At 37.5% G+C, this 15,502-nt stretch overlaps 1 protein-coding gene across 1 annotated transcript; it reads left to right on the forward strand.

Annotated features, from left to right (window-relative positions):
- The first annotated feature begins 9,930 nt into the window (after positions 1-9,930).
- On the forward strand, positions 9,931-14,624 carry LOC105475520 (G protein subunit gamma 11). Its single transcript, XM_011730848.3, has 2 exons — positions 9,931-10,334; positions 14,201-14,624. The coding sequence occupies exons 1-2, from the start codon at positions 10,239-10,241 to the stop codon at positions 14,324-14,326; spliced, it is 222 nt and encodes a 73-aa protein (XP_011729150.1). The 5' UTR covers positions 9,931-10,238; the 3' UTR covers positions 14,327-14,624.
- The last annotated feature ends 878 nt before the right edge of the window (positions 14,625-15,502 follow it).

The raw sequence follows: 15,502 nt of genomic DNA on the forward strand, positions 1-15,502 counted from the left end.
ACTCTCAACAGCACAGTCTTTTCTTTAATAAGGTGAGCACACAAGAGGGAGAAATCTCCATCACCTACATCAGGTCCTTCTGGCACCCTACTGAGTGTGCATGAGTCACATTTCATTACCATTGTGTTAATGACTAAGAGATAACTTGCCTCTGCTTCTGTAACAAAATGACAAGTTGTAATTACCCAAATCAGAAATCACTTTTGTTGTCAGTGTTTTTCTTGTTGCTGTCTCACATTTACAGTGCTATTTTGTATACTTCAGTGAACAGAATACTCAGAAATACTAATTGACTGTCATCCATTAAAACAAAAAAAAAAAACATTAAAATTATCTATTGTTTGGTCTGGAAGGGAGTCTGAAAGTTGTACCAAAGTTTGGTTCCTAGCACCATGCCCTCCCACTCTGACCATTATAAATGCTCAACAAGTATCTATTGACTCTTGTCTAACCCCTTCATTGTGAAATGGAGAAAATAAAGTTTCAGAGAAGTCACCTGACAAATTTCTTCAGTCAAGACTCTGGGCTTCTGGCTGAACGGTCAGCATCATACCCCACCATGTGTCTTCATCAAATATGCTTTGAATATTAAGGGATTTCAGGATTAGTTACTGAATCTCTTATCTATTTGTCCTCAAGAAAAGCTTTTTATCCTCTTATTTAAGTTTACAAAACCCTCTCCATACAGCCCTCCCAACCTCCACCAAGCGCTTCCTGTCTCTCTCTCCCACTCTATTTTCCTCCATAGCACCGTCACTGTCTGGCATACTACAATTTATTTGTTTATTGAATTGTGGTTTGTCTCTAGAAGTTTTCCATCTGCAAGTTAGTATTTATTTAGTGAAGTGTTCAGTATATCCCCTTTTCTCTGATTAAAATAAATACCAAGTATGTATTTGCTATGGCATTCAGTTTACCATTGGAGACAGATTTTGAAGCCCAACAATTTGAAGGTAAAATCCCGACTCTTCCTCCTTGTCATTGAGAACTTTGGACAAATGACCAAATGATTTCAACTCTTTGAACACTTTTTTTTTTTTTTTTTTTGTATAAAGCTAGTGATTAGGATAGATGATCTGAATACTCGTAATCCCTTAGATCACAAATGGGTATACAAGAAGAAGCTAATAAATGTCCTCTATTATTATACTTCCTGTGGACAACATTTTCCCACCATCTGGAATTTAGTCATACTCATCCCGCCACCTGAAATCTCCCTCCAATCCATCCCATTTCAGCCCTTTGAAATCCTACTCTTCTTATGAGACTATCTCTCCTCTTCTACCTCAAGAGTATATTGTGTATATCCTAAGTCATTTCACATTACTCTCCTTTCTCTTATTATAATGTCTATGGTAGTCTTAATTTCAGTGCTGTATTGGAAATTTCCCAAACCAGAAGCACTGTTCATCTTTGAAACTGTCATATCAACTAACAAATTGTCTGGACAATGTAATTGACTTTAAAAGCAGGCAAGAGTGGTGCTTAAAAAATGTTTATATTGGATAATTCAGAATTCTTATTGACTTAATTAATGATTAAATCACCAGTAGGGGACAATTCCTGTTGCTTAAAACACAGATTGTCAGCAGGTTTGAGTAGGAGAGAAATCACAGGAAGGAAGTATAGAGAAAGAATGTCCAGGAAGAAGGAAATGAAATCATGACTGTCCCACAGGCTACAGAGCTGTAACTGTCAGTGACTTTGGTTTGTTCAGAATTTTTTTATTTCAGGACTGGGATAACCAGGTTAAAGAGAATGAAGTAAGACTACAAGGCAACAAAAACCACTCCCAACACAAACTTAACATGTGACTTTTTAACAAAATTTTCTGATGTCATTAATGAGAATGAGTTATTATAGATACTACAATATATCATATGAGCTACCTGGACTTTAAAGGTATTTTGTGCACATAGGTGAGTGTAAGCTTTAGTAAGGAAAAAAAAAAAAAAAGGAAAACACCTCACTGTTATTTTAATTTGTACTGGGTTTTTTTTAGCCAAATTTTAAAACCAAGCTAATATCAATCTTCCTAAATTCCTAAAATGTGAGTAAACATGAGGAAAATAGTAAACTGAGAATGAGAATGATCAATTTTGTATGATGGGAGTTAAAGTCTTATAGAAAAAAAAATGGTAAGGGAAATCTTTATTTTTTATTTTATTTTATTTTATTTTTTTGAGACAGAGTCTCACTCTCTTGCTCAGGCTGGAGTGCAGTGGCGTGATCTCGACTCACTGCAACCTCTGCCTCCATGGTTCAAGTAATTCCGTCCCATCACGCCCAGCTAATTTTTTTGTATTTTTAGTAGAGAAGGGTTTTGCCATGTTGGCCAGGCTGGTCTCAAACTCCTAATCTCAAATGATCCTCCCGCCTTGGCTTCTCAAAGTACTGGTATTGCAGGCCTGAGTCACCATCCTGACCAGAGAAATCATTTTCATATCATGAATTATAAGTAGTTGCTAAGACACTCAGAGCATCAGATACAGATCATCTTTTGACTTAACATTCTCTTCATCTAGAAAAGGAATCTTAGGGCCGGGTGCAGTGGCTCATGCCTGTAATCCCAGCACCTTGGGAGGCCTAGATGGGAGGATCACCTGAGGTTAGGAGTTCGAGACCAGCCTGGCCAACATGGTGAACCCTGTCACTGCGAAAACAAAGAAATAAATTAAATATACAAAATTAGCTGGGCATGGTGGCACATGTCTATAATTCCAGCTACTCGGGAGACCGAGGCAGAAGAATCACTTGAACCCAGAAGGCGGAGGTTGTAGTGAGCAGAGATCACGCCATGTCTATACTTCTGAGAATTCAGGGATGGTGCTAAGCCTGGAATTTAATAATTATTCATTCTCTTCCACCTTTACGAGTCACATTTTTGGAATGAGGAAAAAGATTTAATCAATATGAAATCTGATGACACCTTTGACTTCTGTTGCCAGCTGTGTTCTGATTCCTGGGTCTTGTCTCCTTCAATGCTGGAGGCAGTGTCTGCTGGGAATTTTTAGTTGGAGCATGACCAGCTGTTTTTCCTTTGTCTGGAGATATATGTAGAAGGAGTGGGATGGTGCAACTTTCTGCTTTCCTACAAAGTACACATGCATTGGTGGAAAGCAGAGAGAATTAAACTGAAAATATACAACCTGAAAATTTAGTGCAATAAATAAATTATTGGCACCTGGAGTATTCAGTTTTAAACCAAATGAGTCATCCCTTTTCCTTCCCCTTAAGGTATCCAAATGTTGTGAAGAAGAGATTACGTAGAAGGATAATCTGGCGAGGATCCACTGGTAAAGGGCATCCCAGAGGACAAAAATCCCTTCAAGGAGCTCAAAGGAGGCTGTGTGATTTCAAAATACAGAAAAAAAATATTAAATTGTTGGAAATATCTCAAATGTTAATAACAATATGGATTTTTCTCACACATAATAGTACTACTAAGCATGTACATGAATTTTTAAAATTATAGATGTAAACTTTTAATACAAATTGGGATGTAGTAACCCATCATTCTATGTTTTTCTTAACATATCTGGCACACTGTTTAACAATAATTGCCAATAAATATTGTTTAAAGTTATTTAAAAATAACTGTGTTTTTTTAAATGATTCTATATTATTCTGAGTTGTCAGCATATATTTACTGTTTTATGTCTTTTCACTTCCCTTTCAACACGTACAGTTTTCTACCCAGAAATTTTATGGTTAAGTTTCTATTTTCTTTCCCAAACTTTCTCTTGCTTATGGAATTAGGAAGCTTATTTTTCTGATATGCACTTCACCTATCTTGTGACTTTTCCCCAGAATGCCAACTGAGTTGAGGGTTCAGTCTGTGGTCACGGAGCACAGTGAATTTAACCAGCACCAGATTCATGGTTATAAGCATACACTTAGGAGCCAGACAGTTCTGGCTTTGCCACTGTACTGCCTACCTCACTTTGGATAAGCTACTTAATTCTTTCTAAATTTGTTTCTTCTAGCATAGGATGAAGATAATAATGGTTCTCTCTTCTGTTTTGTATAGGGGTTAAGTAATACACCAATCCAACTATAACACTCAGCCTATTACCTGACCCATGGTAAGATACAATAAGGGTTAACTAGTACTATTACTTACTTAGAAAGGATCTAGACAAAATTTCCACAATCCTTTAAGATATATGCTATTTTACCCTATCCTCATGAAGACTCTCAACAACACAGTCTTTAATAAGGTGAGCACACATGAGGGAGAAATCTCCATCACCTATATCAGGTCCTTCTGGCATCCTACTGAGTGTGCATGAGTCACATTTCATTACCATTGTGCTAATGACTAAGAGATAACTTGCCTCTGCTTCTGTAACAAAATGACAAGTTGTAATTACCCAAATCAGAAATCACTTTTGTTGTCAGTGTTTTTCTTGTTGCTGTCTCACATTTACAGTGCTATTTTGTATACTTCAGTGAACAGAATACTCAGAAATACTAATTGACTGTCATCCATTAAAACAAAAAAACATTAAAATTATCTATTGTTTGGTCTGGAAGGGAGTCTGAAAGTTGTACCAAAGTTTGGTTCCTAGCACCATGCCCTCCCACTCTGACCATTATAAATGCTCAACAAGTATCTATTGACTCTTGTCTAACCCCTTCATTGTGAAATGGAGAAAATAAAGTTTCAGAGAAGTCACCTGACAAATTTCTTCAGTCAAGACTCTGGGCTTCTGGCTGAACGGTCAGCATCATACCCCACCATGTGTCTTCATCAAATATGCTTTGAATATTAAGGGATTTCAGGATTAGTTACTGAATCTCTTATCTATTTGTCCTCAAGAAAAGCTTTTTATCCTCTTATTTAAGTTTACAAAACCCTCTCCATACAGCCCTCCCAACCTCCACCAAGCGCTTCCTGTCTCTCTCTCCCACTCTATTTTCCTCCATAGCACCGTCACTGTCTGGCATACTACAATTTATTTGTTTATTGAATTGTGGTTTGTCTCTAGAAGTTTTCCATCTGCAAGTTAGTATTTATTTAGTGAAGTTTCAGTGTATCCCCTTTTCTCTGATTGAAATAAATACAAAGTAAGTACATGCTATGGCATTCAGTAACACATAGAAGATGGTCCTAACCAACATCTCTAGCTTTCAGTTTACCATTGGAGACAAATTTTGAAGCCCAACAATTCAAAATTAAAACCCCGACTCTTCCACCTTGTAGTTGAGAACTTCAGAAAAATGACTTCAACTATTTGAACATGTTTTTGTTTTTGTTTTTTTTCCATATATAAAATTAGTGATTAGGCTAGATTATCTGAATACTTATAATCCCTTAGATCAGAAATGGGTATATAGAAAGAAGCCTAATAAATGTCCTCTATTATTATACTGCCTATGAACATTTTCCCACCATCTGGAATTTGATCATACTGATCTCTCCACCTGAAATCTCCCTCCACTCCACCCCGTTTCGGCATTTCAAAATCCTACTCTTCTTATGAGACTCTCTCTCCCATTCTACCTCAGGAGTATTTTGTGTGTCTCTTAAGTCATTTAGCATTACTTTACTTTTTCTCATTACAATTTCTACAGTTGTCTTAATTTCAGTGCTGTATTGGAAATTTCCCAAGTCAGAAGCACTATTCATCTTTGAAACTGTCATATCAACTAACAAATTGTCTGGATAATGTAATTGACTTAAAAAGCAGGCAGGATTGGTGCTTATAAAATGTTTATATTGGATCAAACTTCCTAAATGTCTAAATAATGTGTTTACATGAGGAAAATAGTAAACTAAGTAATGAGAATGATCAGTTATGTGTGATTGGAGTTAAAGTAATATAGAAGAAAATTGGTAAGAGAAATCATTTTTTAAATTTTTATTTTATTTTACTTTATTTTTTTTTTGAGATGGAGTGTCACTGTCTCGCCCAGGCTGGAGTGTAGTGGCACGATATTGGCACACTGCAAACTCTGCCTCCCGGGTTGAAGCAATTTTATGCCATGATGCCTGGTTTTTTTGGGTTTTTTTTTCTGTCTTTTTAGTAGAGAAGGGATTTCACCATTTTGGCCAGGCTGGTCTCAAACTCTTGACCTCAAGTGATCCTCCTGCTTCAGCCTCACAAAGTGCCGGGATTACAGGTGAGAGCCACCACTCCCAGCCAGAGAAATCATTTTGATATCATGAATTATAAGTAGTTGCTAAGATATTCAGAGCATCAGACACAGATCATCCTTTGACTTGGCATTCTCTTCACCTAGAAAAGGAATCTTAGGGCCAGATGCAGTGGCTCACACCCGTAATCCCAGCACTTTGGGAAGCCTAGGTGGGAGGATCACCTGAGGTCAGGAGCGAGACCAGCCTGGCCAACATGGTGAAACCCCGTCTCTACTGAAAAAAAAAATAAAAATAAATAAATATATATATATATATATATATATATATATATATATATATACACACACACACACACACACACAAAATTAGCTGGGCGTGGTGGCACGTGCCTGTAATCCCAGCTATTCGGGAGGCTGACAGCAGAATCACTGAACCTGGGAGGTGACGGTTGCAGTTAGTGGAGATCATGCCATTGCACTCCAGCCTGGGCAACAAGAGCGAAACTCCGTCTCCCCGCCTCTCCCCCCCAAAAAAAAGAAAAAGAAAAAATAAAAGGAATCTTAGGTAAGTAGTTACAGGAAACAAATGAGCTCCTAAAAACTGCTTCATGATTGTTTTAACAGACGAAAACAAATATGAAATGAACCAAGAGCATGTAAAATATACTTTCTTTAAAGAAACCATCATTTCAGTGAGCTAAACAGTTACCATGCACTGTTTAATTTTATTTATTTATTTATTTATTTTTAGAGACGGAGGTCTCGGTATGTTGCCTAGGCTGGTCTCAAACTGCTGAACCTTTGGTCTCATGTGATCCTCCTGCCGCAGTTTCTCAAAGTCACTCCATAAATTTTAGAAGAGCAGAATTTGAAAGGTAACCTAGTTCACATACCAAATAAAAAAGCTGAAATAATGTGTTTCTTGCAAAAATCACAAAGATAAAATAAGACCAGAATCCTGATCTGTTTTGAGTTCAAGTTAGTATTAGCTCAATTCCAGTTTAACTGCCTTCAATGTTTTATTTTTCTTTATACAGATTTTTAACAACATAATAAATCAGAAAAATTGTCAAAACCTTGTTTTTCCTATTTTTGCATACCAAAGTAAAAATTTCATGGTTGTTACTCTTTTGTAATTTAAAAGTGAAAATGGTTACTTTCATTTTTATTAACTAATTTCTATAAAACATTTGTGAAAAGACAGTGGGCTAACTAATCAAAGTTCTTTGCTGGTTGCACCTGTCATTTTTACTAAAGAGTGGTTTCTACTCATACTACTTGTAAAATAACTTTTACTGGGGTAATATGTAAAATATAAGTAAAAATTTAAGGAAATATTCGAACATAACTAAACAAATTTTAAAATGTATTTATTCAAAATTTTTGAATGTTGCTGATAAACTATTTCTGCAAGTATACATGAGAAATTGCTTAACATGGTTCTTCTCTGGGAAGTAAATTCAGTGTCTAGGCATAGAAGACTACACGTCCTTTTGTTTAAAAAAAAAAAAAAACTGTTATCATCGTTTTACTATTTAAAACCAAACAGAGCCAGGCGCGGTGACTCAAGCCTGTAATCCCAGCACTTTGGGAGGCCGAGGTGGGCGGATCAAGGGGTCAAGAGATCAAGACCATCCTGGCTAGCACGGTGAAACCCCGTCTCTACTAAAAATATGCAAATATTAGCTGGGCGTGGTGGTGGGCGCCTGTAGTCCCAGCTACTCGGGAGACTGAGGCAGGAGAATGGCATGAGCCCAGGAGGCAGAGCTTGCAGAGAGCCCAGATCCTGCCACTGCACTCCAGCCTGAGCGACAGAGCAACTGTCTCAAAAAATAAAAATTCAATTTAAAAAAAAGCTTTTTCAGAATGCTGTGTGATCATGCAATTGCAACATTTTGCAATTCACTTCAGTTTAAGCAATTTACTTAAGATATTAGAATAAGAACTATTGAATAATAATAAAAAAGAAGACTAATAAGTATTTTGTTTCTAATATGTCTCATAATACGGTGGGAAAAGTCAAAGAACCAATGTGGGCTTATAAATATTTATCCCTCTATGCAACTAGATGATTTGATGGAAAAGAAATTTCTAAGCCAAAATAATTCTATATTTATGACTTAGAACAAACACACATTAATTTATTTAACCAATTTATTTAACTTAGGTGCTGAACCTATTTAATTTTGGTCACATTCACATTGATTACTTTCACTAATTTATTTAAGATATTTTAAACCAACTTTTTAAATTTAAGTAATAGAAAATTTTAAAAATGAATTAGTGCAGAAGACAGATATGGATATTTGTCTCGTCTCCCTGTTTATTCACACGTAAATTTCAGCTGATGATCTAACTACTTTGAGCCTGGGAAACGCTGGTATTTCAAATATTGAAAGTGAAGCTCTTAAACATCTTCTTTGTGAAAATGATTTATCATATATAGACATACAAATACAATTAAACACACAACACAGCTGATTCACCACCTTCCCTGCCTTACTATACATTTTGCAAATTAGACAACCAAAACTCAGAAAAATTAAGTGACTTTTTCAGTGATGGCCTGTGGCAGAGCTGGGACTACAAGTCAGGAGTATTCATTAAGTGGTTCATTGTTCTTTTCATTCTAATTTATTCATTGAGGATGAGCAGAGAATGGTAAGAAACTAGGAACGAACAAAAACTCCTGCTTCCTAAACAGAGAATGGTCATGGGTGCCTAGGGTCAGCTACTCCGAAATACTCAGTTAATGCCTCCACTCTTCACTTGCATTTGACTCTGTGAGACAGAAGGTTATCTCTGGAAAGAAAGAGAAATACCCAACTGCTAGGGAAGGTTTCTAACATTCATGTTTGATTTTTCTTCTATTCTTTTGAGCACTATTAACAAGACTTTAGTTATAGTTAAAGGGAAAGTTTTATTGAATGTAAACATTTTTCACATCGGATACTTTTCCTAGCTTCCCAGAGCAACAGCGCGAAAAATATTGCTTTCCAGAAAGTTAAGAAACTAATACTAAATGAATCCACTGCCTACATCCAGGAAGGTTCAGGAGTCAGGAATTCAAAATCCTTGGTGTCGTCACCCAAACCTTGGGGCTGGGGAGTGGAGAAAAGCTTTCTGGTAAGAACTTTAAGATTCCTGCTTCTGTCTTCTATTATATCATCCTCTGATGCGCCACTCTACAAAACATTCCCCCGAAAAAAGTAAAAAAGTAAAAACTCTGCTGCTGATGATGCAGATGATTATTTAATGACAAAAAATGTCTGTGCAACTTGTAAACGATATTCACACCCTGTTGCCCCCTCCTCTCCCAAAATGTGTAAACCCATATTAGGCCTTGATCTACACAAATCAGCAGAGCACTGGTGGGCATTTCTGGGATTAAGATTGAGCTTCATTTTCTTTTGAGCCTTTTCTTAAGCGTCCACATTCCCCACTATGCATTTATTAGGTTGATGCAAAACTAATTGCACCAACCTACATATGTAATTAGGGAAAAGTAATTACTTTTGCACCAACCTATGTATGTAATTAGGGAAAAACTATATCTGGCATATTTTTAAAACTCTTTGAGAGGCGAAGGGTAGTTATTTCCTGCTGGGTAGTGTACTCCTTTTCCTTGCTTCACAAACAAAACCCGGATGTGACTTGGAAACGGAAAAAAAAAAGGGGGGGGAATGCGGGGGGTGGGGCGAGAAGTAAAAAAAGTAAAATTTCTGCTGTCCCCAGTAAGGCAGCCCTAGCCCAGCCGCCCCCCGCGGGCGTGGCAGTCCTGAGTCAGGGCCTGTCCGGGGCCAGCATCCCTGCTGGGCGATTGAGCGGCGGGAAGCTGCTTTTGAACCAGTCTCAAAGTTAACCCTAACCTAGCACCCAAGCAGCCCTCCTAGGTTGTGGGGACTTGAGAAAAGGCAGAGTTCTCATGTCCTAGGACGCTGGGGCGCGCTGGCGTGACGGGGTCCCGGAGGAAGCGGAGCCCTCGGGGAGCTGGGGACCGCAGCGGGGCTGCAGTCACATCCTGTGCGGGTGAGCGGCGGGCCAGGCCCGGCAGTTGTTTTGACACGCGCCGAGCTTCGCAGCTCTTCCAGGGGCTCCGCTGCCCGAGCTAGCCCGGGCCCAGTTCTGGGGCGAAAATGCCAGCCCTTCACATCGAAGATTTGCCAGAGAAGGAAAAACTGAAAATGGAAGTTGAGCAGCTTCGCAAAGAAGTGAAGTTGCAGAGACAACAAGTAAGTTGGCTGTTCCGGAATATTTCCTTCTCTGAAATGAAGCAGGGTTCGGTTTGTCCTGCTTAGTAACAGTAAAACAAATAGTTTAGCTTATTTTTCCTCCCCTTTGTAGCTTCTCTTCTCACCACCCCTTTGACAGTGCCTGGGGACTGCCAGCTGATGTGGGGAAATCGTAGGAGGTAGAGGAGAGGTCTAGGATCCGATAAGGAATTTAAGGCCAAATGTCCTAACTTTTTAAGATGCCTAGGAAGGGGAAAATAGACAAGAAATCTTGCTTTCCATTAGACAGCTGTTTTTCGAAACTCACTTGTAGGAAAAAAGTGGATAGCTACTTGGTTCTTTCATCTTTTACACTACTAGAAAGGATGATATTTGAAAGAAATTTTCTAAAACCATATTGTAAAGTCTTACAAGTACATTATTTAATTTTGAATTTCACCAGTGGCCTTCAGTGATATGCAAAGAACAGTCCACCGAAACTTGGGAGCAAAATATTAGAATTTCTATCTTTATTTATTTGTAAATCTCATCCCTTTATAATTTTCACTTTATGTTTTATAAGTATGCGATTAATACAGTAGTATCTGTACTTATTTATACAGAATTGTACATATACTGAGGTGTATATGAAAAATTTTTTAGTGATCACAATTTAAAAGTTTTAGAGACTATTGATAGAGATTGCCATTTCAATGAGAACATAAGACCCAGTATTCAATATTCTCCACTGAAACGTCTTGGTTTTATAAGTTTTATAAGTTTTACTTCAATTTCTTACTGGTCATCAGGACCTTCCTTTAGACACTAATCTCTCTTCCTGTTTTAACTCAGTCAGGCATCCTGTAGACTAGGAAAAGTCTTTGAATAGATATTGTTTAAAGATAATTAACCTTTCCTTTTCAGCAAGAAAATTTTGAACTTATCTTATTTATTATGGTTTAGCACTAGAAAAAAATTAAGAAAAACAATGGAAATGAAGCATTATAATATGCTCACTTGCCTTCCTGTTCTAGTTGTAATGAATCTGGTAAGGGCAAGAGTCTTTACTCTTGAGTGATGATTAGAAGATGCAGGCATTTTTGTGTTTTACTTTTTACATATTTCTTTTCTCAAATTTAACCTTTCACATCCAAATCCCTGCTCTTCCTAGCTTTTATAATGAGATGTCCCCTCTATCATGTTAACGGTTTGTAGCTTTAAAAATACCAATGTGTTTAAAGGGGAAAAGAAGGAAGTTACACTACCCACTCAATAAGCATGCTTCTTGACACCTTAAGGGACCCATTTTATGGATGGCAAAGTTCCCGGTACAGCAAGTGTTGGCCACTTAGATATGTTCATACAATAAACCTTAGGAGTTACATATTAAACAGAGTTTCATATACTGAAGTACAGCATTGCCTATGCAAGGTTCTAATATCTTAATATTTGGTATCACTGTGCAGAACTTAGGAAAATAGACAAGTGTCTTCTACTTATCCAGAGTTTTAAGTTAACTATTGAACAGGGATGTGGATGCAACTGACTATGTAAAAATTGACTGTATCATTCATTAGCAATTTCTCCCTGCTAGCCAGCCTGACCCTTTAGGACACGGCCTGTGGCATCAACTTCCCACCTCCAGAAACCTCAAGTGTATGCCAGAGGGAGAAAAAACTTTGGGTACATGTGTATCCTTAGGAAATACAGAAAGAGGCATCTAAATCTCAAAAATAATATTAAGACATTTGATTATACACTTGGAATTATACATGGTTACTGCTAGACAAGCATTGGAATGCTTAGAGATCATTCATCTCCCTCACTTTAAGGATTAAAAAAAAACTTGAGTCCCACAAAGGCTAACAAGCTCCTCATTTAAGACCACAGAGATAGACAGTGATAGGGCAGGTACTAAAACATTCTTCTTCTCATGCCCAGTCCATTATTCAGTCAATAAATAGTTAACATCTAGGCTACGTGTTCAGTCCTTAACTCAGGCCCCGACAAAACTTGCAAGTTCCATTCTGGCTGTAGTTAAATGTTTATCAAACATATCCTCTTGATTACAGAAGGAAATGTATCAAAGGAGTAATTACTCACATTTGGAGGTTGCAGACCTCTTCTGAAACCTAATGAAAAAACCTTGTAAGAAAAGATTCAATGTAGGGAGCATGAATCTTGTCCATAAATTAACTTGGGACCACAGACCCTAGGTTATGGACACGTGCATTATCAACTCTGAAAATTCACTTAAAATGTATGCACTCTGAATGTCAGCAACACTTGAGAGCAAATGTTACCTGAAAGAATTGTACCTGAAAGATTTTGTTTTGCCAGATTTTAAGTCACAGAACTACATCACCTACTTTTCAATTTGAGGTCAGAGGCTTCCACACTTTTTTGCAAAGGATAATCATTTGGGATGTGGAAGTAAAATATTAGCATTTCTATTTTTGTTTAGTTTTAAACCTCACCCATTAATAATTTCCAGTTTATGTTTTATAATTTTGCATGATGTATTAACAAAACAGTATCTGTAGTTATTTGTAGTTAAAAGTTATATTCATTTTGGGATACATATGCAAACATGTTTTAGTAGTAACCATTAAAACAGTTTGAGGTTACTAATTTAGATTACTAATTCAGTGGGAACATTTGCCCAGTTTTCCTAGGTCTCCATTTAAATTTGCTGGTGTGGCCCAGCGCAGTGGCTCACTTCTGTAATCCCAGCACTTTGGGATGCCGAGGCGGCTGGATCACGAGGTCAGGAGATCGAGACCATACTGGCTAACACGGTGAAAGAAAATTAGCAGGGTGTGGTCGTGGGCGCCTGTAGTCCCAGCTACTCGGGAGGCTGAGGCAAGACAGTGGCGTGAACCCGGCAGCTGGAGCTTTGCAGTGAGCCGTGATCATGTCACTGCACTCCAGCCTGGGTGACAGAGTGAGACTCCGTCTCAAAAACAAATAAATTAATTAATTTAATTAAATTAAATTTGCTGGTACTTCTGTAATTTTTACTGTAAATTTCTTACTAGCAACACAGGGCTTCATTAAGACCCTAATTTCTTTTATTTTGCTTTTATTCTTTTTTTTTTTAACTCATTCTTGCAACCTGTCTTTTAAGGATAGATAGACTTTTTGAAGAAACGATTCTTGTAAGAATAGACTTTTTGAAGACGTTATTCAATTTTTTCTCCATCGCAGAAAAAATTTATTCTCAGATAAGCCTAATAAGTCTCAGAATCTAAGTCTTTTATTATGATCATTGCCCTCATGCAGCAGGAAGAAATTCTGAGGAGCAACACAGAGTGCAATATTTGGACAACTCCAATCTTTCCAGAGTCAGGCTTTTTCCAAAGCTTCTATCATTTTGTGAAATTTCAGAACATGACACACACCCATAAGTGAGAATCGTGGCATTATACACCCCAAAACATTTGGGGATTATCTACTACTGCACCTGCTCATTAGCATGAAAAATTAAAATAAGATTATATTTCAGTTCCTAAAATATTGTAGATGTGTCATAATTGTATTTTAGCAGAGGAAGGAAATCATATGAGACACAATGGGAAAAAATTGCTGGAGATGATTTATTTAATGCAGTGACTTTCAAACATTTTTGAATTTGACCAACGACCAACAGTAAGAAATATGTTTTACATAGATTGTATCATAGATATAGTAATAGAATAAAAATATTAGAGTGCAGAACCCAGATTTTATATATGTATCATATATAATATATATACACACAAATATACATATATGTAAAAAAATGTTTAAAAACTGCTTGTATTCAGTTATACTAATTTCATTTAGGAGTAGGGACAAAGTTTAAACAACCATAACCTAATATATTCTTTTTTTTTTCTGTACTTAAGGTGTCTAAATGTTCTGAAGAAATAAAGAACTATATTGAAGAACGTTCTGGAGAGGATCCTCTAGTAAAGGGAATTCCAGAAGACAAGAATCCCTTTAAAGAAAAAGGCAGCTGCGTTGTTTCATAAATAACTTGGGAGAAACTGCATCCTAAGTGGAAGAACTAGTTTGTTTTAGTTTTCCCAGAAAAAACCAACATGCTTTTTAAGGAAGGAAGAATGAAATTAAAAGGAGACTTTCTTAAGCACCATATAGATAGGGTTATGTAGAAAAGCATATGTGCTACTCATCTTTGCTCACTATGCAGTCTTTTTTAAGAGGGCAGAGAGTATCAAAGGTGCAATTATGGAAATATGAGCATTACTTGAGCATGACACTTCTTTCAGTATATTGCTTGATGCTTCAAATAAAGTTTTATCTTGGGAAGATGAGTGTTGGTGATTTAAGAAGGCACTTTTCATCCATTAACTTTTATATTTCTCCCCAAAATCTTTTGGGTGTGGAATATGATTGGGCTTGGAATATGATTGAGAAGATTAGGTGGTTCGACAGATCACACCTCCAATCCAGCTCTCTGCATCAACGGTTTAGAGTGCTGAGTTCTGACCTCAGGAATGTGTTTGATCTAACCTTAACTATTTAGAAACTGAGCAGGTAGAATTCCTATAACATTGACAGAAGTCACAATATCTGAGTCAGGAACAAGGCCAAGCCACATCTATGTTAGTAATATCCTAGTTTATCATCATTTAGATCTTCTTAATAGTGTTCCTGTAGGAGTAGCCTTGAAGAAAAGACTGAGTTGGGGATCAGGAAGGGTGCCCGGCCTCTCCGCAGCATAGTGGCCAGGCCAGCCCTGACTTTGAGGACCAGTACTTAACCTGCACAGAGCTACATCTCCCATGTGCTCTCCAGGTCTTGGGCACGGCACTACTCCAGTTCTGTGGCATTGGTGCAGACACTTGGATCTCTGCACTCATGCTTACCAGCATTTTCCAGCAGGCCTGGGTCAAACATGGCTCTTTTTCTTCTCCTCCAAAGGCACCAGTGAATCTTTGCCCACTTTAAAGATTAGTTGGTCTTTTTCTTACTGATGTGTAGGAATTCTTCATATATTCTGGCCTTTATTCATGGTTGGTGATATGTGTTGCAAATACCTTTTCCCAGTCTGTGGCTTACGTTTTCACAGTGACCTTTCCTTCAGTGGTTTCATCGTGCAGGGGCAACATGCCAGAGTATAACTCCTGCTGAAGTTCATAACAAGGGTACCTGAAGCCCAAACCTCAAAAAAAGGGACCTTTCTT

This window comes from Macaca nemestrina, chromosome 4 (assembly GCF_043159975.1).
Source record: "Macaca nemestrina isolate mMacNem1 chromosome 4, mMacNem.hap1, whole genome shotgun sequence".
Lineage (NCBI taxonomy): Eukaryota > Metazoa > Chordata > Mammalia > Primates > Cercopithecidae > Macaca > Macaca nemestrina.